Source organism: Cebus imitator, unplaced genomic scaffold (assembly GCF_001604975.1).
Source record: "Cebus imitator isolate Cc_AM_T3 unplaced genomic scaffold, Cebus_imitator-1.0 Scaffold458, whole genome shotgun sequence".
NCBI classification, from domain to species: Eukaryota; Metazoa; Chordata; class Mammalia; order Primates; family Cebidae; genus Cebus; species Cebus imitator.
In genome coordinates this window covers 104,830-131,797 of record NW_016107773.1, presented here as the reverse complement: position 1 = coordinate 131,797, position 26,968 = coordinate 104,830, and the positions used below count along the sequence as shown (strand labels likewise).

The following is a 26,968-nucleotide window of genomic DNA, read 5'->3' as shown; positions in this document are numbered from 1 at the left end:
TCTGGATAACCCAGCTTTTTCAAACCCCAGTGGATAGCATCTAGCAGCAGTGCTGTGCTCTCTGGTTATAACAAATAATAATCTCCAACAGCAAACACCCTCTGACCCCTACAGTGATCAACTTTTTCCAGGTTGCCTAGGACTTCCCAGGTTTATCACAGAAGGTCCCAAGTCCTAGGAAACCCCTCAGTCCCAGCAAACTGGGGTGGTTGGTTACCTGTTGGTACCCATGACTCTTGCTGCTTCTAAATATAGTGCAGAGATGCAGTCATGGGGGTTTGCATTGGAGGGGTCGAGCAGAGCTGGGATACAGCTCACCCATCCATTGGTTTATCTGCTTTCACTTTTTAACTCCTCTTACCTTTTCCTCCCTGATGCATTTTGATCACTGCTCTCTTCCCTTTGCTCCCTCAAGTCCTGTCTAAGGGTACAGTGGGACTTCGGAAAGCAGGACTGAGACAGTAGAGTGGCTATTAATAGTAATAACTAACCATTCTATGGAGCTTCCCAAGTGCCCCACAATGTGTAAGGCAGTTTGTATGCATTGACTAATTCTCAACAACAGCCTTCCAAAGTGGACAATATTATTACCCACATTTTACTGATTCTACTGATGACATTGAGTAAATTATCAAAGGACACAGCAAGATGGGCTTCAAACTGATCCAGTCCATCCCTTACCCACAACACTGTCCTGCATGTCAAATGCCTGCCTTCTCTCCTGCAGTTTAAAGCCCTCTCACCTTCTTTCTATTCTTGGTGGAAATCCTGACCTCAGCTTGCTTTAATCTCTCATGCAGCAGACCTGGAATGAGTGTTGTGTCCAGCTTTTCTCTGGCCTTACTGCGATGCCCTGTCCTTGTTTCCTGCCCAGTCTTGGTCCATGAAAGTAGCAGTACCTTTCCTGCCCCTCTTACCATGCTTCTCTGCTCTCATGTGCTCTCAAGGCTGTAAGGCAGCATCCCCTGGAAGAAGGCGTTCTTCTTAGAGATAGTTCAGCCCCTTGCTAAAAAATGGCGTTCACCTGCCTCTGAGGCTAGCTCTCCATTTAATCTCCTCTACGCACATGCCTCATAATAAAGCCATTGCCTGTGCATCCACTGTGGGGCTTTGAAGTCCATGCAAAACAAACAAACAAACCTTTTGCCCTAGGCTGACAGTCCAGCCTGAGTCATAGCTCTACTGTGAACTTGTCGCGTGACCTTGGACAAGTCACTGCACTTCTGTTTTTTCTTTTACTTATAAAATAATGGAATTTGACAAAATGACCTCTAAAGCACTTTCCACCTCTAACAGGCTATGAGATCCTATAACAAAGATATTTGTCAGGGGTGAGAATGAGGAAGGAAAGGGAATACTATCAAGACACCTTAATGACTTTGAATTTGATGCCTTCCCAAGTAGACCAAAGTGAAAGTGATTCAAAAGAAGCCCCAGGGTATAATCATTCTCATGAGGGCAGCAGCGAGCTCCTCATTTTACTCCTCCAGGTATTATTGGAGCTACAGGAGAGCAGGTAGGCTGGCTATTTGAGATGTCAGAGTTGTTCTCGATTTGTAATGTTGGAGAGTTTGGGGTGAAACTCACATAATTAAACCTTAAAGAAAATGTTTCCTCCATAGCACTGCATAACTCCAATGGGGCTTCTGAGCAGGAAAAAAAAAAAAATGGAATTCAATGTCCATTGCTCCCAATATGTGACACAACTGTCCAGAATGAAAATTAGAGGCCCCCTAACCACAGAGATGTATCAGTGACAGGAGAGAGACATCAGGAGAATGCCAAGAGCTGAAGGGCACGTAAGAGCAAAGGAATACAAAGTGACTAAAAAAACAGAGGGAGAGAGACAATTTCCAGTCTTTCCAAGACCCCCCAGGCTAGAGAGCTTGGGTAAACTTTGACCTAGTTGTCCTTGTGTGCATGGCTGTGAGCTTTTATTAAGTATTTATGTAGCAGTTTATATTTTACCAAGTGCTTTACAATCACTTTTATTTGGCTTAGTAAAGTTTTCCTGGAATCCCATATACTTTATGATCAGGAGAGTCATTTCTTGTTTGCTTAGCACCTCCACGTGTACAGCCTCACACAATAGGCCACTTGTTCCAGCAGGAGAGCAGGTGCAAAGAGTCGAGCAGCGGAGGGCACCTGCAGCTACCAGGGCAGTTGGAGTAGGGGTAGTTTATACTTCAGTTCACCTTTTCTCCCCCTTTGTTATTCTTTCGTGTTATGTTATTGCTGGCAACTTGAGAACAGCAGGGCAAAGCTTGAACCTGCTGAAGACAGGGCTGTCCTGACATGCGGACACTGGCAGAGATAGGCTCTCTCCCCCTGTGCCAGTGTCTCCGCCTATGCCCAGCATGGCCACGCACTTCCACAAGGCAAAGGCTTGCTGAGTGTGTTTCTTTCTGCTGCTTTGGGGCTCGTGCCACAGCCTTGGTTCTACATCTCTGGACATGACTTAAGAGAAGACTACAGGAGGCTGGGTGCAGTGGCTTACGCCTGTAATCCCAGCACTTTGGGAGGCCGAGGCAGTCGGATCACCTGAGGTCAGGAGTTCAAGACCAGCCTGGCCAACATGGAAAAACCCTGTCTCTGCTAAGAATACAGAAAGTATGCCTGTAATCCCAGCTACTCGGGAGGCTGAGGCAGGAGAATCGCTTGAACCTGGGAGGCGTAGGTGGTGGTGAACTGGAATCGTGCCACTGCACTCCAGCCCTGGTACCAAGAGCAAAACTCTACCTCAATTAAAAAAAAATAGAGAAGACTACAGAAGGAGCAGTTCTACTCTCTGCAGACAAGACTACCCAGTGTTCTTGGACAAATCTAACACTTAGCTACCTTATTCTTGGTCCCTTCTCCTTCCCATAACCACGTCAGCCCTCTTCGCCGGCACTCTGGATTTTGTGATGTAGGATGGTGTGGCTATAGCTGGCACATGAAGCAATATGACCACACACACTCAATCGTCGGAGTGCAGTGGGAATCCAACACATCATCAGTTGGATGTTTCCCTTTGTGAAGACCAGATTTGCCAAGGCGGAAACTAAATTCTGGTCCACGAAGTCCAGACTGGAATTAGTGAGCCAGAACATTGGAAAATTCAGGACCTCCAAGTACTAAAGTTCTGTGGCTCAGGACAGGGCTATGTAGATGCTTAATAGGTAAGTGTCGAATAGATGATGGCATTCAGTGGAGTATAGAAAAGGAGCTCTTCTATTCTCTAGGTAGCCACTGGTTTCTAAAGTGGTGTGATCTGGCAAGTGGGACACATTGACAAGTTTACCTTGAAGGGCTCAGTGTAACGCTGGTCCTCAATCAGTGGCCGCAGATTTGGGGGAAAGCCCCCAGGGGCAACAGGTTGACAAGGGTTAGGCATAGTAGCTTCGAGTCTCCACCACACAAACTGAGCATTGGTTGAGGCCTTTTATCTCAGGTCAGTTCAGTAGACATTTACTGACTGTGTACTGGGTGTCAGGTACTGGGTAAGACAGTGGGCCTAGAAGTGAATACAGACAAGAGCCCCAGGACAGAGTTTAGCCCAGGAAAACACAGCTGGCAAGAGGAAATCATACCTGAACACTTACTCAAAAAAAAAAACATGAAATACTGGCTTGGAGGAACAAGACTAATTCCAGAGCCCGGGGCCTGACAGGTGAGTCAGTTAAACTAACACCTTCCTGCCCTTGTCCCTACTGGCTTGGGACCTGGGTAGGGCGGATTCTGCAGGTTGAAGATTTGAGACCTGCAAGTGATCATGGCTAAGGCCAGACGACCTGACAGCACACAGTGGCGGGAATGTTGAGCTGTCTTTTAAGGTATATCAGGAGCATGAAAACAGCTTGTTCTTTGAGTCTGATCTTTGGCAATTCTTTAACCACAGTTCAGCCAGACATTCAAAACAACACTGAGGGCTGTTTCCTCTGTTGACTACATACTCTAGAAACGCCACACACGAGCAAAATTCACCAGGCGCACTCTTCCCTGTTTCAGACTTGCCTCCCACATGTGTCTGGAGTCAGTTAAGAGCAATTGTCCAGGTGGACTTTGAGAGTCCGATCCTTCATTTTGAAGATCACCACATTAAAGAATGGATATTTGTTGTGAGCCCTGAAGGGACCCCAAGACAAAAGAAAGCAGCATTCTCAACAGAGAGATTTGAAAAAGCATGTGGGCGTGTTTTCAAGAGTCATCTAATTCATTACTTGTGACAGTTATCCAAAGTGGAAGCAGAATATTTTCTATCACCGAGAGGAGGAATATTAACTATGGGAGAAGGAGGGAGGGGAACAGGCTCCTGACACCCAAAGCTGGTCATTCGGGAAACTTGGAGGGCGGTCCTGGGCCACAGGTGAATGATTACTTCTTCCATTAACTAAAATTAGTTCGGAACCATTTGAAGCCCTTTCTGATCATTTCCCCCTCAGATGCCCTGTCTCCCGGAAGGTTTGGGAGGGCACCTTTGCTAAAATTTCCTCTCAGCTAGGCTTAAATGCTCAGTGCCAGCCATTCACATGTCATTGCTCAATCGTAATGGCAAAGAAAGTTCCAATGCTTTTTCCCTTGCCCATTTTCCCTGACGGTAAACCATTCCTACTCCTGCCTTGACCCATACTTTACTGAGGAGCAAACTAAAGAGAACTGAGACTCTTCAGTGTCTTAAGTTCTCAGTGTGGGGATGAAGGGATTTGAAGCTTCCCTTGGCTATTCACTGCAAGGTTTATTTCTTCTCTCTCAGGAAGCTGGGTTTTTATTATTATTACTTTTTAGAGACTGGGTCTCCTTCTGTCACCCAGGCTGGAGTACAGCGGCACCATCATATCTAACTGCAGCCTCAACCTCCTGGGCTCAAGTGTTCCTCTTGCCTCAACCCCCCAAGTAGCTGGGATCACAGGCATGTGCTAGCATGCCTGGCTAATTTGTTTTTACGTTTTGTAGAGACGAGGTCCCCCTATGTTAGGCTGCTCTCCAACTCCAGGGCTCAAGCAATCCGCCCACCTCTGCCTCCCATAGTGCTGGGATTACAGGAATGAGCCACCGTGCCTAGCAGGGGATTCTTTTCAAATAACATTTATTGAGCATCTACTGGATTTCAGATGCCGTGTTTGGTGCTTTCACGTGATAAAAATAACAGCAGCCCTCATATAGAACTTTCTATGCACCTGGCATTGTTTCAAGCAAATGTTATCTCAATTTGCTAGCGTTCATTTTATCAAATAATTCTCCAAACAGTACAGGTGGCATTATTCCTATTTTATAGATGAGGAGACTCAACTTCTTCAAGGTTTAATTATTTGTCAAATGTCACGCAGCACGGGGGATACCAACTTTGAACCCATGCCTCTGACTCCAAGGCCACTGCTCTTTCCACCACATGACACTGCCTCTCCAAAATGTATTCTATACTTGCTGCCTCAGTAAGTATGACTGCCAAAGTGAATTTCATCTCTTAAAACAATTATCGATCATTATTTTGAACGTCAGTTACCTTCATGCAGTGCCCTTATGTTGAGGTACGTGACTAGTTCCTTGCCACCTTGTTCTTTGCTCCTGTTTGGGGGAAGTTACAGCTTCATTCCTGTCTCACTGGTAGTGATGCCAAAAATAACTTCAGTTGCTGTTGTGTGGCCTCTGGGCCTCAGTTGGCCCCTCTGTAGGAGGAGAACATTGGGCTGAATGACTTTGAAGGTCCTTTCTAACCCTGATATTTTCATCAATTAAAATCTAACTTAAAAACAGGTGAAGATCGTGTCTTTATGGTTTAACTTGAGTAGGACAAGAAAATGTCTGTTTCTAGTTTTCTGGACTAGAAGGCCTTGATAAATGAATTTGGGGTGATTGAGTAAGAAGTCTCGACCACACTCCTTGTTCTGTTATTCCCCACGCCCCGATTATTGAGCTTTGAATTGCACCTTTTTCTTTCTCTGTTTTTAAACACAGTTGGAGTCCTCTCCTCATTTGTATGTTCCCCTCTAAAACAGCCATCAGAGAGACACTGCTCTGGCCTCGTGTTCTGACCGCCATGCTTAGTTCTCACCAGCTTGCTTACACTTCGGGCTCTGCCTAGCCTGCAATTCTGACAAGAATTACTTTTGCTGTGCTTATTTACTTTTCTCTCTCCTTATCTCTAGCCTTTTCTGCAAAGTCAGTTTCTTCAGACTAACATTCAGGTGACCTAATCTCAGCCATTTTCTCATTCCCTTCCCCTTTCTGCTGGGGAACTATTCCCCACAGCCATGGACTCTTCTCCTTGTAGTGTGTGATACTAACTTCTCACTCTTTCCTCACCATCTGTAAAATATTCTTTGCTTCTCTGGCTTTAAGTGACTTCTTGATTATACACCAAGACAAATCTTTTAGTCCCTCCTCAAAGTAAGGTTGGAGACTGCACTGAAAACGGATTGTAATGCAGTTATTCCCTCAGATAGCAAATGGCTGCTAACTGAAATAGCAATGGATTTACATCCCTGGGTTGCTTTCCTAGATTTTTGCTTCCTTTCTACTAAAATCTATTTGTATTTTCAAAAGTCTGTTGTTGGAGAACACAGGTACTTCTTGGAGTAAAGTGGACATATCTGTTTCTAGCACTCTCCCAGCTTCACATTGGCTCTGAAGTAGTACTGCTATGCAGACAATTATGAAAGACATTTTTTTCACATGAAAGTTTTCAGTTTATAAATCTTCTCATGAAAAATCCACAGCGGTCACAGATAACATCGTTGCAGCACCTTCACCCCTTCGGCTTTTTGCCCGCACCATCATTGGCCCTTGCAGTCCCCCTGACTTCCTTCATTCGGTTCTTGCATTCTTTTCTTTGCTTTCTTGAGGTCTTTTTATTCCCGTGCAGGCCATGTCTTGCAAGTCTACGTTTGGGTTCTTTTTTCTTTGTATAATCCAGGGAATCATCAATCATCCCAAAGCCAGTCTTGCCACCACCACAATGAGTTCTAAATCCAAATACGAAGATGACATCCGGTGTGGTCGTGTACATTTTGGCTGGTTTTTCCTGAATTTCTGTCTTAGGCACTGTTGCCTTCCCAGGGTGAAAGCCATCAATGACCACTTGTTTCCTCTGAAGTAGTTGGTTGGTCATGAACTTTCTAGTTCGGGTAGTTACTGTGTCATTCATGATGGCCATCCATCCTCAGACAGCCAGGGAAGAGAAACATTTTTATTTAGATATGTGCACAAATAAAGAAGAAGCTAATTGTTACTGTCTTTATTAAGCACATTTACAAATCTCAGCTCTTTTCACCTCTGCTTTATTTTACTGTGTATTTATGTGAATTAACACGGCATCATGGACAAAGAAAAGGACATTTTCTTAGGCCTCTTACTGGGATGGTTTTTCTACCCTGTTTTCTAGTTTGTCTTTACAGCTATTTGTGCTCTTTTAAATTATTCAGTTTTTCCCACAGTGGTTATTGTGGCCAGAAAGGATTACATGCAATACTGAAGTTTGTCCATAAGATGGCGCACTGAGAATGTGCGATCTAACATTTTTAACCATCTATAGCTGGGCAGCATATTAAACTTTTGTGAAATCAAAGTTTTTTTGGTGGGGACCTAGTCCTTCTGAGATTGTCTCTCAAGTACTTGGAACCACTCTCATACCTAAGGGAAGAAGGAAAGTGAATATTCTAGCAGTTCCCTTGTCCTAAATCAGTACTAGCAAGTGTCAAAAATCAGCAAGATCTGTTTGAGGGTCCTTTTAAAGAAAGAGGTTTATTCTAAATGTGGAACTTGTGATACTTGCCGTAGGTGTTGTTAGAAAAGTCCCTGTCTGGGTATTAGATTCTTCATCTACACAGTGAGTGGATTGGACCAGATGATCTCTGAGCGTACTTCCATTTCAGATGATGTACATTTAAATTGGTTGATTTCCTTCCACTACACCATTGCTGCTTCAGCCAAAACAGAAATGAGAAGAAAAGATGGTCCATTTAACGCCAGTTTGACTCCATTCCTCTTCAACAAGTGCTCTCTTTGCTTCAACTGTCCCAAGACAAGCATGCACAGATGTCCCGTTTTAATGAGGTTCCTTTTCTCCTTATGGCTTCTGCACAGGTTTCCCCCCTCCCCTGCCTGCTCCCCAATCCCTAACCAATCTGCCTGAACAGAAGCATGCCCCCGTTTTCACATGACAAATAGGATTTTCTTAGTATTATGACAGTCGTTTTTGTGCTAAACAGATACAAAACTGGATAAGGAAGAAGACGCCGCATGTAAGGTAACACTTCTAACATCCTACATAGCATGTCCAGTTAAGAAAACATTACATTTGGGAGGTAGGAGATTGCAGTTTATTGAACTCTCTCAGTTTATTTTTCCTCCTCCACTTGCTGGTATTCGTTACCAGAACCATGTCAAAGCTTCAGGAGAGAATCAGCGTTTTGCAGAGGAGGATTAATTAATTTAATTACAGATGAGTATTACTAAGTAGCTAACCCATCTTTACAATCCCCCATGGCCAACAGTGTCCCCATTCCTGACAGCCTTTGGGCAGTCTGTGGATAAGAAGAATTGGGGCAACGCTGGCTCATCCTCATTCAAGGCCTGTCACAAACCACGTGCACCAGTGGCACACAGCTAGCCTGAGGAAATGAAATGCTGAATTAATGAATTAACGTGAAGCTGCGAGGCACCCTTCACTGACTGACTTCCCTCTGGGATTGAAGCTCAGACCACCCCTGCTATGTGAAATTCTCCAGGGGCACATCACACATGTTGTCTTGCTATAGCCAAGGTGACAAAGGCAGGGATGCATGAAGACAACGTTATCCTGCATTTGTTTTCCTATTGTCCTTAGGCATTTGAAATCTTCAAATAGTCTTTGGTATGTGTCTAGTGGCATGGATGGTGGTGGTGGTGGTGGATTATTTATTTCTCTCTCTCTCTCTCTCTTTTTCTTTTTAAGCTGGTGTCTGGCTCTGTCTCCAGGCTACAGTGCAGTGGCACTATTTCAGCCCACTGCAATCTCCGCTTCCTGGGTTCAAGTGATTCTTCTGCTTCACCCTCCTGAGTAGCTGGGACTACAGGCGCGCACCACCACGCTCAGCTAATTTTTTTTTTCTTTTTTTTTTTTTTTAGTGGAGACAGGATTGCACCATTTGGCCAGGATAGTCTCAATCTCCTGACCTCGTGATCTGCCCCCCTCAGCCTCCCAAAATGCTGGGATTACAGGCGTGAGCCACGGTGCTCGGCCAGATTATTTATTTCTCTAACTTCAACACCTTATCCCCCAAGAATACACGTATGTCACTGAATAGTGTTGGCCTGCCCACCCTCACCTCCCAAAGTATGGCTATTAAATAGCCATACTGCCGGGTCAGGGCTCTGTTCAAGGGCTCTTAAAGGGCAAGTCCAGGAATCTTGCTGAATAGGCCGACAGCTGTTGTAGACCATTACAGGCGACTCAACCATTGTTTCCTACAGGGGAGCAGTGGACCAGGTTGATGAGGAAATGTCAGATATTTAGTCAACATCGTTTCTCTCTAAGGAAATAAGACCAGCATAGTGGTTAAGAACCCACACAGCTGGAGATGGAATCTCAAAGTTCACACTCCAGCTCTGCTGCAGACAAGCTGTGTGACTTTAGGCAAGTGACTTACCTTCTCTGTGCCTCATTAGCAGCAAAAACGGTCTGCCAATAAGGTAGTCAGGAGGATTAAGTGCATGTTTTGTTTTTCTTCAGTGCTTTGAACAGTATCTGGCACAGAGAAAGCACTCAGTAATGGACAGTTAGTATAAATACCATGAGGTGCTTTGGGTGATTAATAAGAAAAAAACAACAACAACTAACCAAGCCTCTGCCTTCAAAGACCTCACAGAGTACATGGGGTGGCAAATGGAATGTACGTAAAAGGAGCACTAGCAACTCAGGCAGTGCCCACAATACACTTCAACTCGAGGGCAGTGAGGTCAGCATGACTCAGGTGGTTCAGGAAAGCCCTCAGTTCTCATCAGGTGAGGACTTCAGGCATCTACACTGAAAGGTAGTGAGAATTCGTATAACTTCCTTGCCTCTGGTTTGACGAAGGGTACAACTGGTCATTTACATTCATGTTCACATCCTCACTGATATCTGTCTTTTTGAAATAGGCAGGTTGAAGTTACCTCATTGAAGAGCAGAAAATATATGAGATATATATATATATATATATAAATTTTTTTTTTGAGACAGGGTTTCACTCTGTCATCCAGGCTGGAGTGCTGTGGTACAATCTCGGGTCACTGCAACCCCCACCTCCCACGCTTAAGTGCTCCTCCCACGTGAGCCTCCTGGGTAGCTGGGACTGGGACTACATGCACACGCCACCATGCTTGGCTCACTTTTGTGTCTTTTCTAGAGACGGGCCTTGAACTCCATGTTGCCCAGGTGGGTCTCGAACTCCTGGACTCAAACGATCTGTCCACCTTGGCCTCCCAAAGTGCTGGGATTATGGGCATGAGCCACCACACTCAGTCAATATGGGCTATATTTAACTTAACAAAGTTGAGTTGGTGACCTGATGTCAACCACCTAAGGTTTGCAGGAACTCAAGGGTGACATTGTCAACATTGCCCCAAATATGTGTTTGGTGATAAGAAAGCACCTTTAAGGAAGGACATTGGTGATGGCCAACATAACTCTTATTAACAGGAAGAATTTCCCAGAGGCCTTGAGATGTGCATCTGAGTGGCCCCACTTTTTGTTTTTCTTTTGTTTTGTTCTTGTTTACCTTAAAAACAATTAATGCCTGGGAATATAATGTATAATATGGTGACTATACTTAAGAATACTGTATTGTATATTTGAAATTCACTAAGAGAGTAGTTCTTAAATGTTCTTACCACAAAAATAAGGATAACTATGTGAGGTGATGAATAGGTTAATTAGCTGGTTTGGGATAATCATTTCACAATGTGTACTTATATCAAAACATCACAATGGAAGCGTACATGTATTTAACTTTTATCAAGTCTACCTCAGGAAAGGTGGAAAAACATTTTAATTAACTGCCATATAAAATCTCATTCATTATATATTTAACTATTATAAAGGTTAAAAATCGTCATGGTAAAAATATTTTAAATGATAGAAGTATATTTTAAAAAACAAGATTTCACTGCGTCTCCCTATGCTCACTCACTGAAAGTGACTGCTCTTATTTTCTTATGTATCCATCTAAAATTTTTCTGGGCATATTTGAACACGTATAGGGTGTATAACATATTTGAACATGTACATCTAGACCCATTTTCACTGCAGATGCTATTTGTGTCTGTTATAATGTATCTCAGACTTGATTCCATATCAACACATACAGATCTACTTTGCCCTATTAATGTGTTCATAGTATTTCACTCTAACATTCATTACTTTTAAAAGTTGGTTCAATATTTTATCTGGCTAAGGCACAAAGGATAGAGACATGAGAAACAGAAAAAGATACTGAGAGTTGGGGGAGAGGTATCAACATACCTAAAGGATGGTGTAAGAACACAGAGTTTTTAACTAGTGGCACTAAACTTTAGCAACTATAGGCATCAGTTGGACCAGGACTTTTGGTTACCGCCTTGTGAAGTAGATGCAATAATGGCAAGTTTTAGGTCTAAGCCACAGGGCAGCTATTCCCAACACTCCTGTAACCAGAAACCATGCTTAATTTGGCTGGAGTCCTTTGGGGATTTAAATAGCACATGGATAGAGCAGAACAGGAGATGTTATTTCAACTTTCAGAAAGTTTGGCAAGCTTTGAAACCCAAAGCTGTCTTTTTAAAATGGAGTCACTGTGGGATCGAGGAGCAGTGTTTAGCCCTAGGTCTTTATCCATGGCTGTGAGATAAGAAATTTTTAAAAATACATAGCTAAAGGGGCGCTTTTCTGAATGGGAGAAAATATTACAGTAGGACCACAAAGGATCAGCTGTGGGACTAATTTGATTTAATGTTTATAATGGTTTTGGAAGCCGGAGTATGGGGCAAAATCACTAAGTTGGCAGATGTCTTCACACTATTCCAGTGAGGATAAGAAGCTTCAGGAAGACGCTTGTTTTATAGGAGTGGACATAAAAGTGGCTGGCAAACTTTGATATGAAAAAGACCAAGGATATGTCTCTAGGGAGACATTCCTGAAGTTCACTTCAGAAGATTTATAATGAGCCTTACTTCTTTATCTGCAAATAAGGTCTCTGCTCCAGGCATCAGTAGGAGTTAAAGAAGAGAAGATGGAGTTGGTAGTATCATCAGAAGGTGGATGACATTTAAACGGACGGCATTATATGAACATAAAAGAGGAGGCTAGTAGTGAGCTGATTCCCACCAGATAAAGAATGTTCCTTTATGTTTCTTTAAAACAGCCCCCAAAGTCAATTGTTATGTGATGATTGGTGATCTGTGTATTCACTAATTAACTTTTAAAGTTAAATAATCTGAATGTGTTAAGCTACCATTTTAGAAGAAATGCAATCAAATGTGCTCTTCAGCATCTTTGCTACAAAATATTTTCCTTCTCAGAGGATGACTTTTAGTTATGAATGTCAGAACTAGATTTCCTGACCTCCTCTGTTACCATGCATGATTTTCAAAGTATGTCCTTAATGTTGACAGATACGTTGTATCACGGATGGGGACATTAACAGAATGAGATTAGTATTCTCTGAAGTTGTGAAGTTTTCAGTAATGAAGAGATAATGCCCTATCTACCTCTCAACTTCACGGTGTGGTTGAGAAGCTCAAATGAGCTGAGTGATATGAAACTGCTTTATAAAGTGCTATGCAAAAATATGGTAGTGTTAATTATTATTTGTACTTCATAATTTGGGATTAGAAATACAAACTGACTCAAATCTAAGAATTTATCCTTTATAGATATAAATGCAAATGCATGAAAATCAGTATACAAGGATGTTCTCTGCAGCATTGTTTATATTAACAAAGTACTACAAATTATTGTTCATCAGTAAAGTATTGTATAAATAATTAATTATTGAGCCATACAGAGGAATAAGAACAAGGCAGTTTTATGTTTTCTAACATGAAAATGTGTCCAAAGGATACATTTTGTTTTAGTTTTTGTTTTGAGATAGGGTCTCACTCTGTCACCCAGGCTGGAGAGCAGTGGTGTGATCATAGCTCACTGCAGCCTTGACCTCCTGCGCTCAACAATTCAGCCTCTAAAGGTGTGCACCACCAGGCCTGGCTAATTTTTTATATTTTTTGTAGAGATGGGGTTTCACCATATTGCCCAGGCTGGTCTCAAACTCCTGGGCTCAAGTAATCCTCCTGTGTCGGCCTTCCAAAGTGCCGGGATTACAGGCCCAATCCAAAGTATATATTTTAAGTGATACAAAGCTGCAAATCAGTGTCAGTAGTATCATTCCAATTTTGGTTAAAACTACCCATTAGCATATGTAGGTGAAAACCTCTACAAGTATATCAAACCGTTGACCATGATCTACTCTTAGAAAGACAGATTAATGGGGGAACTTTTACTTTCTGCCTTATTTCTGTACTTCTTGAGTTGTTTACAATGAACATTATCATTTTGTAATTAAAAATATGAATTACTGGTATCAATTATAACCCTGGCTATCCTATTATCATTGGGAAAAAAATATATGAAGAGAGAGAAAAGCCCTGGGAATCTTTTCATTTCTTTAAGAAAGCATTTCATTATCAGGATCAGGAGCAAGTAAAAAAGAGCTCAAAACCTTTTTCTCTCTCTGGCAATGGGGCTCTGGCGTTTCCACATGATGAAAGCATAAGGAATAAATGAAATCTGTTTCTTGTTTGCTTTGTTTTGCAAAATGAGGAATAATTCTATGTAGAGGTCTGGAACCATGGGTGCAATAAAGAAACCACCTCATTTGTGAATCACTGTCCCATTGAAGTTGGCAAAACCCCACACTGGAAAGCAGAATTGCCTAGGTCTTTAAATAGTTACCCTTCTTATGATGGTGAGGATGTCCATATCTACCTTGAAACTTCACTTCTGGAGTAAAGGCTGTGGTTTATCCTGCAGGAGCACATTAAAATCTTCCCTTAGGCTGGTGTTCTCTCCTCTCATGGAGAATGCAGAGGGAAGCTGGCAGGTGTAATTTATGCTGCAAGTGACTTGAGAAGGCCTCCTGAATAGAAACCCAACTCCATAGCCTACAGGAAATGGTGGGAGGAGGAAGAAGGGAAGGAAGAGGTAAAGCACATGGAAGACTCTCTTTCAAATGAGTCGAAGGCTCACACTGAGTGAAGGTTCATTCTGTGTGCTTCACTGTCCATGACCTGAACCTCCGCTAGCACAGGTCTAATCACTCTGCCTTGTCACTGGTCCTTGTTCTTCTAGACTCTCCACTAGACTGAGAGCACAATAAGGGCCAGACCTTGTCTGTCTTGTTCATTGTTGTATCCCCGACGTGTAGAACAAAAAAAGGATGTTGAATATATTTGTTGACTGTTGAATGAATATTCCTTTACTGTAAATAGACAGTATGTGAAGTGGTCTACTTTTGCACCATGAAGTCATCTCATGAGATTGTGGTCAGCCTGACTGCTGATGCCAAATACAGTTGGCTTTTCCTTTGTTTGGGACTTTCTTTGACAAACCTTTTTGTAATTTACCTTCACCTTTACAGATACAGCCAAAAGGCGGCAAGGAATGGAATGAAAAATCAGTTCAACCTCCATGAGCTGAAAATGAAGGGCCCTGAGCCAGTTGTCAGCCAAATTATTGACAAACTGAAGCACATTAACCAGGTATGTGGAATGTAAAAAAAGAATAATAATAAAAAGAAATGACCAGAGAGAGAGATAGAGCTTCTACTGTTCAAACTATATTCTTGGGCTTTTAGAGAGGAAGCTATTATTCATTTTTCTTCCAATAGTCTTTCTGTTTAAAAGGACTTCTGGCCTTCATTTTTTACACCACTTTTAAATTATAAAGACAATATTGCAATATGAGGGATAGCTTGGAAAATAGAGGGAAAACATTTCTCACAAAAATCCCACTACTGTATCCCAACTTTTTCATTTTCACATGTTCTCTTCTAATATTTGTCTAGAAGGGCACACTCATATAGACGTTTTCCATAATCAGAAATCCACAAGTGATTGGTAGTTCTGAAAATTAATACTATCTTGATAACACTTTTTCATGTTGCCACAAATCTTTTTGTTATTGTTATTGTTGTTTTGTTTTGTTTTGTATTGTTTTGAGACAGGGTCTTGCTCTGTTGCCCAGGCTGGAGCACAGTGGCGCAATCGTGGCTTACTGCAGTCTGGACCTCCTGGGCTCGAGATATTCCCGTGCCTCAGCCTCCCGAGTAACTGGTACTATAGACATGCACCACCACACCTGGCTAACTTTTAATTTTTTTGTAGAAATGAGATCTCGCCATGTTGCCCAGGCTGGTCTCGAACTCCTAGGCTCAAACAATCCTCCTGCCTTGGCTCCTCAAAGTGCTAGGACTACCGGCGTGAGCCACCAGGCCTGCTCCCACACAAATCTTTATATTAATCATTTGTTATGGCTGCATAATATTCTGTTGAGTATTCATCATCATTAGCATAATTAATCAGCATGCTTTTGCTGGATATACAGGTTGCTTCAAATTTTTGCCGTCATAGAAAAGGTACCTCCTTATACATGGTGCTTTATCCTGATCTTAGCTTATTTTCTTAAAATGCTAAAGTTATTGGGTGAAAGGATATGAGCAACTTAAATGCATGTCTCCAAATTGCTTTTCAATGAGAATGTATCAGTTTTCACTGCCACCAGCAAGACATGAGAGGTCCAGTTTCACTGCATCCTTGCCAGCTTCTGACTCAGTGCCATGCACAGAGACACCCACAGATTCCCTTGACCTGTACAAATAGTTTTTCCTCTCATAAGAAGTTTAGTAACAAGACACAAACGTTAGTTGTACCATCTGCTTGTGATTGCTTTGTGGCCACAATAAAAATGCCACCAAAAAGGCATATATCAGAGTGACAGTGTTCCTGCCCCATGATCCATGGGTGGGAGGACTCTGGCCTAACTGACTTCTATTTGTAGTTTAGGAAGAACTTAATGAAACTGAAATCTTTATGTAAGACAGAGGCTTTAGTACAAAGACATTGGCATGATTTTTTAAAATATAGATTTTAGCAGTGAAATTTTTGTGGTTCTTAAAAAATACTTAGAAGGCCTTTTTAAAGGTAGTATATTTTTCACTACAATTGCATTGTGAAAGTATTGACAATATGCTTGGATTTAAACTCCTCCAGCATTAGCTGTTAGTGCTGCTGAGCACATGATAATGACAGTGTCTACCTAACTGAGCCTTTTTTTGTGTGAAAGTATAACTTTACTAAGTTCTATCAAGCCTCACTAGATATAGTGTGATTATTTCAAAATGCGTCTCTGAGGGTATCAGAGCACAGACAATGTAAAATGCATACTACTGAGTTGAGAACATGATATGCCTCACTTGGGGACAGTGGTACAAATTATCTCAAACCAAATGTGTCTATGCTCAACTGGTTAGACCCCAACACTGGTGAGGCCAAAATCTCAGTTTCCATCACTGTGCCCCTAATCCTAAATGAGCAATGTTGTCAACAGGTCCCTTGGGTCAACAGACTTTAAGGATTACCTACTATGTACTCAGCCAGGTGCCAGGGACTGTGGGTATTCAAAGGAAGTCGAGTCCTCTGTCCTCACAGCCTCCTTGAGAGAGGAAGCACAAGCATAGGAAGTGGTTAAATAAAGATAAAGGGCAGCCTGTGATGCAGAGCCTGAAGAGGGGTGCTGCTCATCAGTTTTGGGGGATATGATTAGGCTAGTGGGAAGATTGCAGACAGGGGCAAGTGTTAAGATCTTCGGCCATAAGCAATGAGTAGGGTTTGAGTAGGTAAAGACAAGCAAGGGAGAGGCAGTCATAAAAAAGATCGGGTGAAGACCTGTGCGTGGACCACACCCTAGCAAATGGGAAACCTGCAACAAAAATGGGCTTCAATATGATCTGGCAGTCACTAAAAAATATTTATAGCAAGCCCTTTCAGCAAAGGCCTTGGGCACAGTAGAAAGAATATGGGCTTTGGGTCCAAATGGATCTGAATTCAGTTATAGATTTTACTAGACAAATAACCTTAGGTAAATCAGTTAACCTTTCTGAGCTTTAGCTCTCCCATCTGTAGTATGATAAAGGTATAAAAAGTTCCAGTGTATCGATATTATATACATATATATAATATGCATATGTTACATACATATATATGTATATAATATATGCAGTGTATATATACATATACAGAATATACATATACATAGATATATGTAATTACATGTGCATGACAGGCACTTAATACATGGCAGTTACTTATGAGAATTATGTTTAGTATTTTCTCTATAGGCAGGACTTGAGTTTGAAAGAAGTTTCAGTACTTTCTGCTAGTCTAATTCTTCTCCCTGAGTTTTGCATGTTTGTAGATCCCTTTGATGCATCTCTTGTTTCTCTTTTTTTTAAAGAATTTTTCACATGATCTTTATTTTTTATTTTTATTTTTTATTTTACTTTTAAGTTCTGGCATACATGTGCAGATCTTGCAGGATTGTTACATAGGTATACGCATGCCATGGTGGTTTGCTGCCTCCATCTCCCCGTGACCTGCATTAGGTATTTCTCCTAATGTTATCCCTCCCCAATCTCCCCACCTCCTTCTATCCCTCCCCTACCCTCCAACCCCCAACAGACCCCAGTGTGTGATGTTCCCCTCCCTGTGTCCATGTCCATGTGTTCTCATTGTTCAACACCCACTTATGAGTGAAAACATGTAGTGTTTGGTTTTCTGTTCTTGCGTCAGTTTGCTGAGAATGATGGTTTCCAGATTCATCCATGTCCCTGCAAAGGACATGAACTCATCCTTTTTTATGGCTGCATAGTATTCCATAGTGTATATGTGCCACATTTTCTTTATCCAAACTACCATTGATGGGCATTTGGGTTGGTTCCAAGTCTTTCCCATTGTAACAGTACCGCAAGGAACATACGTGTGCATGTGTCCTTATAATAGATTGATTTATAATCCTTTGGATATAAACCTAGTAATGGAATTCTTGGGTCAAATGGTATTTCTGTTTCTAGATCCTTGAGGAATCCCCACACTGTCTTCCACAATGGTTGAACTAATTTACACTCCTACCAACAGTGTAAAAGTGTTCCTATTTCTCCATATCCTCTCCAGCATCTTTCTCCAGATTTTTTAATGATTGCCATTCTAACTGGTATGAGATGGTATCTCATTGTGGTTTTGATTTGCATTTCTCTAATGACCAGTGATGATGAGCATCTCTTCATATGTTTGTTGGCCGCATAGATGTCTTCTTTTGAAAAGTGTCTGTTCACATGCTTCGCCCACTTTTTGATGAGATTGTTTTTTTCTTATATATTTGTTTTAGCTCTTTGTAGATTCTGGATATAAGTCCTTTGTCTGATGGGTAGCTTGCAAAAATTTTTTCCCATTCTCTTGGTTACCGGTTCAATCTAATGATTGTTTCTTTTGCTGTGCAGAAGCTCTTAAGTTTAATGAGATCCCATTTGTCTATTACGGTTTTTGTTGCCATTGCTTTTGGTGTTTTAGTCATGAAGTCCTTGCCCATGCCTATGTCCTGGATGGTATTGCCTAGGTTTCCTTCTAGGGTTTTTATGGTGTTAGGTCTTATGTTTAAAACTTTAATCCATCTGCAGTTGATTTTTGTATAAGGTGTAAGGAAGGGGTCCAGTTTCTGCTTTCTGCACATGGCTAGCCAGTTTTCCCAACACCATTTATTAAACAGGGAATCATTTCCCCATTGCTTGTTTTTGTCTGGTTTGTCAAAGATTAGATGGTTATAGGTGTGTGGCGTTACTTCTGAGGCCTCTGTTCTGTTCCATTGGTCTATATCTCTGTTTTGGTACCAGTACCGTGCTGTTACGATTCTTTCTCTTTCTCTGCCATATTGTCTCCTTCTTTTCCTCTCCTTTAACTTTCAGCCACAAAAGCTGAAACCAGCTCACAGGTAGGGAGGTGTACATAGAGTGAGAAAGGTCACTATGACAATTCCTTTTTCCTGCATAGCTCTGGCCATGAATAAGTGTGTGAACATTTTCAGTTTCCATACAAATACCATTGAGCAACCAATTAATTCTCATTGGTAAACCAGTTTTACCTGTTTCAGTTGAGCTGTTAAAATTTGTTGGCCTCCAAACACCCACATTGATTTTTTTTTTCTCATCTGTGTTGCTTTATATAGCCAAAAGACATTTTTTCAGTCCTTAACTAAAATTCATATTTTGGCCATGATTCGATCTGAAAGTGAGATGATTTAGGGAATTCATAAAGAAAAAAGTTATGATGATGATGATGATGATGATAATAATGTGTTGTCTTTGTACAGCATTTACCCATATTTCAAAGTGATGTCATGTTCTAAAGTCTAACTGCTTAGAAAAAAAAATCCAACCGGAATTATATAAGATATAAAACTGTGACAAAATCTTTCCTATAACTCATTATTACTCTTAAACCTTATCTCATTTTCACTGTTTTTTGGGAGGTTAGTGATAAATAATGTTTATCCTTTTTATAGTAAGAGAAACTGAGGCAGAAAGCCGTTAATGGCTGTGTAGACATGCTGTCAAAAGATCCAGTAATTTCAGTTGAAAATTCAATCAGTCATCCAGATGTTTCCTATACACTGCCAAACTTCTGGATTCACTGAATGCCTGACTAAATTGGCCTAAACCTTTGGTGATAGGAGGGTAGAATCAAGTTAACTTTTTCAAGTTCACATGTAATTGAGTGGTGAATCTGAGAATGTGATGTTATTTTCCTAAGCCCCTTGCTCAGTGCTGCATGTATTAAAACTACAATAGCATGCTCCAAGATACACATCTATTATTACAGAGATAATTTCTCTCTCTCTCTCTCTCTCTGTCTCTGTCTATCTCTCTCTTTCTTTGCATGTATGCCCCATGTGTGTCCATCCAGATGAACTATAGCTAGGACATTTATGAGCACATCCCAAAATAGCTTTTCGCTTTGTTTCCTGGGAATTCTCAGCTGCCTCCTTGCAGGTTATGGTTACTGTTGATAGCACTGGAAATAATATACTCACTCAGGGAATAAAGTAACATTATTTTCATATTGACAGCCCCATGATGTAACCTTGAGGGGATGGATTCAGGGTCAGGCTCAGGCCCCTTTCCTGGGAAGGCCTACAGGTGTGGGATGTCCTTCTCTCCTCCTTTCAAGCCAGAGTTCATGTGTTTTAACATTCCCACTATCGGAAATGAGGACCTTTTTATTTCCTTTTCAGTTTCTAATTTGTATGAGGATTTATTGTCTTGTGTTAGGAGAGGAATTGAACTCTTTTACATCTTCAGTGTCAGTCCTGGAATTTGCTAGGCCATATTGCTTTAAAAACAACAACAAAGTTTTGTTTTTGCTAGTGTCATTTTGCTCTAGGCTCCTGCATGGAGAGAAGACTCCACAATTACCAAAAATGATCATGACACATCCTTACTCATGTGATTCTATAGGCCATTTATTCCCTAACCTAGTTTTGTTGTTAACTTTTCCTCTCTCTTCAAGAGTAGTTATGTAGTTAGTGCTAATTTAGCAGTCCCTAAACTGCCACAGGAGTTATTGTTCCCAAGGAAAATCTATCCATTTATTGTTTTCTCATTTCAGTTCAGGTTCAAATGAAATACCAGAAATTGTTTTCCTGCCTGTTGCAAACAGTTGAAGCCAGAGCAGTCAATACCTGCCCATTTGGTGTCAGAGCTTTTCATTCAAAGTTAGATAAAGTCTCATCTGTTTGGGATGGTTGAAATGTCCTGCTGAATGGTGGGGGAGTGGACGAGATGGCCTCTTAAGATTCCTTCCAGCTGTGTGATTCCATGATTTGTGGCTCAAGGTCAGGCTTTAACCCAGCATCCTCTTGTGAACAAGTCTTGTGACTTTATTCTCTGCTCTGCCACTCTTTTTAAAACACCCTGTTCCCAGGTCACCCCTTTCTACTTTATAACCTCTCATCTTTTCAGAGATTGTTCCCACCAGTCTTCCAGCCTGGGCAGATGGAACTTAAACTTGCCCTTCCCCCACCCAATTCTTCTGTTCTGCCTTGTTCTCATTAGGCTATGAAAACATTAAACTATAAAAACAGTTTTGCATTTATCACCCCTAGGTTTCCCTCCTCCAGGGCCAGATAGGTGACCTGTTTTTGAATAATGTTAATCATGTGATTCTATATGAATGGTAATAATTCTGCCACATATTCGCATAGCACAATTCAGTTTGCAAAGCTCTTTCCTATCCATTAGATAATGTGATCTTCATAACCACTCAGAGAGTAAAGCAAGACAGGCATTAATACTTACATTTCCCAGATGAAGAAACTGTGGGCATTAGAAGTCTACTGATTTCCATATAGTAAGTGGTAGAGCTAGACCTAGAATTCAGACTACTGATTTCATTCTCTGCGCACTTGCCTTTACTTGTACCAAGACACGGCACACCTATTAGGAAGATCTATATAGAAAAGATGTACAGAATACAAATAACAAAAACTCCTTAAATTGTGGTCTGATAATTTTCAATTGCTGAATATGGTAATTTCTATGGCTGAAGCTCTAAAATCAGTGGCAAAGAAAAATTAAGCACATTGGTTACTAAATTTCAATTGGTGAGATTCTTGCAAAACTAACCACCACATTGTATGGTGTGGAAACAGGAACTTTGTGGCATGAGTTTGAGTTATAAATAGCAGAAGAACTTTCTGTTAGTAAGCCCTAATTCACAGAATGATGTTAAATGGTCAAAGATAATTAAAGGGTGGCTCACGTCTGTAACCCCAGCACTTTGGGAGGCCAAGGCGGGTGGATCACCAGGTCAGGAGTTTGAGACCAGCCTGACCAACATGGTGAAACCCTGTCTCTGTTAAAAATACAAAAATTAGACGGGCATGGTGGCACTCACCTGTAATCCCAGGTACTTAGGAGGCTGAAGCAGGAGAATCACTTGAACCTGGGGGGCAGAGGTTGCAGTGAGCCAAGACTGTGCCACTGCACTCCAGCCTGGGTGACAGAGCAAGACTCCGTCTTAAAAAAAAAAAAAAAAGAAAAAACAGATAATTAAAAAATGTAGAACAGACACTGAAATGTCTCCACTTCCATCCCCCTCTGCAAATACCAGAAAAGTATTTTTAAGATGCCTGGCAGACTCTAGTACAATGAAGACACTAACTTTTGAGATAGAAAGTTAAAATGTTTAGTAAGTTAATTAGTAAAGCTGTTAAGTGCCAAAGGAGCACTCAGGACATTCCTTAGCACATGATTTAAAAAAAAAAAAATGTTTAAAACGATTCCCAGTCATAATAGAAAACTTGTTTTCATAGTCTTCTCACAGTAACACCAATGAGAGTTGTAAAACACTGGCCTAGTGCAATGGTTGCTAGAAAAACCAATATTGATCTAAAATTTCTAAATAAGAAGAGAAACCTTTTGAAAGTCAATTTTAAATAAAAGACCTTCCCAAATGGAATTATGTCCCAGTGTCTATCTTGTTCACATACAAGTAACATGGCAGAACTCTAAAAATTGCCATTTTATTTCCATATGGAGCCAGAATGTGTGTGTGTGTGTGTGTGTGTGTGTGTGTGTGTGTGTGTGTGTGTGAAGTACAGAGTACCTACAGTGGCATGTTAACAAGAGCCAGTGAATGACTTCTGAGTCACCAAAGGACAATGTGAGTTAGTCTTTAAATACCAGACTTAGACTCTGTGGAGCTAACATTATTTCATGAAGTGAAAGGGAATTAGCTGATATACTCCAAAACAGATCCATCATTAAAAATTCTTCTGTCATTTTGCCTAATAGCCTGAAAAATAATTACAATGTCTGGTGGCTTTGGGGAGCATGTGTTTTTAATATCTTAATTACTATATACAGTTTAATAACACTGCACCAAGAAGAATTCCCAAGAATTTCATATTAAATTTCTTGAAAATGAACTATTTGCTATATTTAGAATACACAGGATTAAAGGTACTTAAATTAGGTCATGTATTTTAGTTCTTGCATATTAAATTAAATTGCTCAAAAATGGAAAATGAGTCAGAAATGGCGAGCCAAAATGTTGTTGGTATTAGTGTTGTGGTTATCTTGATTGAGCAATGGAGGGAAATATCCTTTCATAGCATATTTTTAGTTGGAAGTGTTAGCAATGGCAAAACAAGTTCTACCTATGGAAAGAGAATTCTGTCAAACAGTGTAGACTACCAGGTTTATGAAGTTTAGAAATATATTTATAAATTATTTGTGAAATTCATAGGGTCTCCTGTTCTATTTACATTTACCCACTGGCCAAATACAACACCATATTTTTCAATAAACAGGTACAAATACTTGCTCCCTAAAATGTTTGCAGTTACAAACATTTGCTATATGAAGTATATATTGGTGTATGTATGTGTATGTGTGTATTCAAATATGATTTCAGAAATTAACTTAAATATATTTATGAATATGTATCTTGCTCCTAGACTGTAAGCTCCCTAAGTGTGTGATTACATATTTAATTCTTTGTATCCCATGGCACCTAACACAGTAGCATATACAAAGTAGACCCTCAGTATATGTACTTTACTAATTGATCAGTCAATTCAAAGGATGTAACCTTTGCTGTCCTCAACTTATTTCTGAATTTAGATTTCATTTAAGGCGCTTTTCACATTCAGTAATAGCCAGTGTCTGTGCTAAAGGGCAGAATTACATCAGTGTAGGATCATAGGGTCTAACCCTTTGATTTTATGGAGGAAGTTAAAAGCCAAGAGAGGGAGATGACTTATCCAAAGTCATACTACCGGTAAATGACAACACTGGAACTGGGAAATGAATTGGTTAATATTCTATCGTGCCATTTGCTTTGCTTCCAAAGGATCTTACATGATGCAAACATGCTTGCAAATACACAAACACATTTTCTTATACAAAAGTACTCCAAATCATGGCAGAAGCCCATACTTAAGAAGTTCATCTTTGGAACAAAAGGCCGCACAGCAGGAACAATGAACTTGCTAATTATTTATCACTTATTTTGAATATTAACTAGGTTTGGTCCTAACAAGTATACCTTAGTACCCAACTGCCTCAGTGGGCAGTTGTACCGGGTGGGGAGGTCTCTGCTGGGATCACTGAACCAAAGGAAAGCAGAATCAGCAAAACCTGTTGCTCATGGCCTTGCACCCACTCACAGAGTCTGACTCAGACTCCTGTTCTCATTCAGGGTCAGTCATCCTTTCACTCTCATCCCCTGGATCTCAACTCCTCCACCTTCCTGGACATCCTATAATAATTTATTTCATGCCTCCTTCCTCCTTGCAGAATGACAAAATTAGTATCATATTAGTCAGTGGGCTTATGTGCCAGATAGCTCAGTTGTTTGGGGCAGTGTATTCAGATTGTGTTCCATAGGGAATGTGGGAGAGGTGCTGTGGAGGTTGTTCTAAGTCCCCCATTCCTGTTTTAACCAGAGCAGCTCCGTTTTTAAAAATCTTCTTTACATATTGGTCTTCTAAGTAAGATTTCAGTTAAAGGGGTCCAACTACAAAAATAACAAAAATCTTAGATGCCCTTAAAGCTAACATTAAAGGTTTAATCCCATGGGAGCCATTTCATAATTTGAGTGGTCAATGAAGGTACTAAATATCTATAATACACAAGGAAGTCACAGCATGCCCTCCAGTCCCTATCAGCCACCTCCTAAAATGAACTGTGGGTCAGAATGGAGACCAAATGGGAGAATGTGAATGGCTTGGTGGTAACATTATTGAAGTGATAGCTAAAGGCTCATGTTCCAGTACTAGTGAATGAGAAGTGGTTTCTTTAAAGCTGATGACCAATATATCTGAGTTTTCTTTGCCCATGTCATTAGGACTCTAACAAAATCCAATGAGAACAAAGAACTGAGCTGAGCTCTTTTGTCTTGAACTAGCTCTTCTATGTGGTGCAGTTTTGTGTTAACTGGCCCAACTAAATGTTTGGTCTTGGTCCTTTAAGTCTAAGGCTATTTGAGACCTAGCTTTCAACTGTAAATTTATTTGACACATAACAAGGAATGTTTCCAAATTCTGTATGGGCTCAATGTTGGTACATAGTGAAGGTAAAATGATAATGAAGTTAATTCTGTATTCCTAAGTGTGTGCTTTCCTTTGATAGTGACCACAGTGATTTTACATAGCAGTTTTTAAGTAGAGTATCTCCAACAGAGTTCTAATTAATATCCAAAATACAAATTACATTATTATTCATATGCACTGGATCTTATTGGATAATTTCTTAAGTGTGGTCTTCTTTTCTTTGTTTAATAAGTTGATCTAGATATTTTTTTCATAGTCCCTATTCTGCTAAGTTATCACTTCTCAGAGTAATATCTATTCTGTATTATGGACAAGCACCTGACGAGACCAATGAAAGCTTAGAGAATTACTCTTGTGATATGTCACAAAAATGAGGTCCAAGTTCAGGTTAGTTATATTCCAGGGCACTGAGGATTCTTATGGTGATTATCATGGTATCACTGTTATTAAACTTTGAAGTATCACAACGAATTGGAGAAGAGCCAAAAGAGCAGAGACTGGTACAATTGTTTACCCTCACCTTCAATAAGGGATGGAAATTGGATTATGGATGCCACAAACCAGAAAGTCTGGTGTCACTTAACAAAATTCGAGATTAGATTCTTGGAGAGCATGAACTCTTGGAAGTAACCATGGTGGTTACAAGTAGCCTCTGTGGACTCACCAAGCCATTTCCCCTTATATGTGCATGCATGCACACGCCTTGTTTGTTTATTTTTTCTTCTGAGAACTATCACGAGAGCACATGCCTTACTGATCAGAGGAATGGCATAGACATGCTGTGTCTGGATTTTAGCAAGGTGTTTGACAGAGAGTCCTATGATTTGTTTTAAAACAAGTAAGGAGAAACGTTGGCTAACTGATCATCTAGTAGAATACATATATAGCTAATTAATTATCAAATCTGAAATGCATCAATATCAGCCCAGAGTGAGGCCTTTAGTTATTAACTTTGTCCTTAGCCCCTTACTGCCTAAAGTTTTTGCCAGTGACTTAACTGAAGATAGAGAAGGCATACTTCTAATATTTAGTGATGGCATGATGCTAGGTGGGGGTTAGTGAATACATAGATATCACAATCAGGATGCAAAAATATCTCAGTAGGCTGCAATGACAGAAGAAAACTAGCAGGGTACTATCTCCATGGGGGTAAATGTGAAACATTACATGTAGATTCACAAACATGAGTGCCTAAGCATGATAGCAGAAACCCAACTTAGCACACATGTGAGTTTTTAGTTATGAGGGAAACAGCTATGAAACCTTCACTGACTCAGAACAATATCCCCCAAATATTGTAATCGTTTAGCAATACTCTTGATGTTGTTGCCATTATTGGCAGGAAGAGAGAGATACATATTTACATGTGTGTTGAGGTGGGAGAGAGAGAGACATGGAAGTGACTAGAAAAATACTCTCCACCCTGTTTAAAGGTTAAAAAGGACTGTTTTGGGATTGATGTTCACTGCTCCACATGAATTTTTATTATGCCATTACTACCTGTTTTAGTTGTAAAGCCTCACTGGTATGCGACTGAGAGTCTCAGTGAGACATTTGAGAGCCACAACAGTAGATTATTTAGTTTAAGAGAAGGAGCAAAGGCTTTAGAGCCAAATAAATCTACATTTAATTCCCAAATTTGTCATTTTGTAGTTACTTGGTTTTAGGCCAAATTACTTAACTTCTCTATACTCAAGCTTCCTAATCTGTGAAATGGGTATACTATCATCTATCTTGAAAAGTTAAGACAAATATTAGGGATAACGTATATGGTAGGCAGTCAATAAATTCTAGATACTGTTTTTCTTCGTATTATTACAATATGAAGAGTTGGCA

The 26,968-nt window shown here is 40.6% G+C and overlaps 1 protein-coding gene across 1 annotated transcript in view; it reads left to right on the top strand.

The window, feature by feature from the left end:
- Positions 1 to 26,968, top strand: part of GPC3 (glypican 3) — a 396,452-nt gene that overhangs the window by 318,336 nt on the left and 51,148 nt on the right. Inside the window, exon 6 of the mRNA XM_017511969.2 lies at positions 14,610 to 14,730. Coding sequence (XP_017367458.1) covers positions 14,610 to 14,730 — 121 coding nt within the window. The remainder of the gene's footprint in view (positions 1 to 14,609; positions 14,731 to 26,968) is intronic.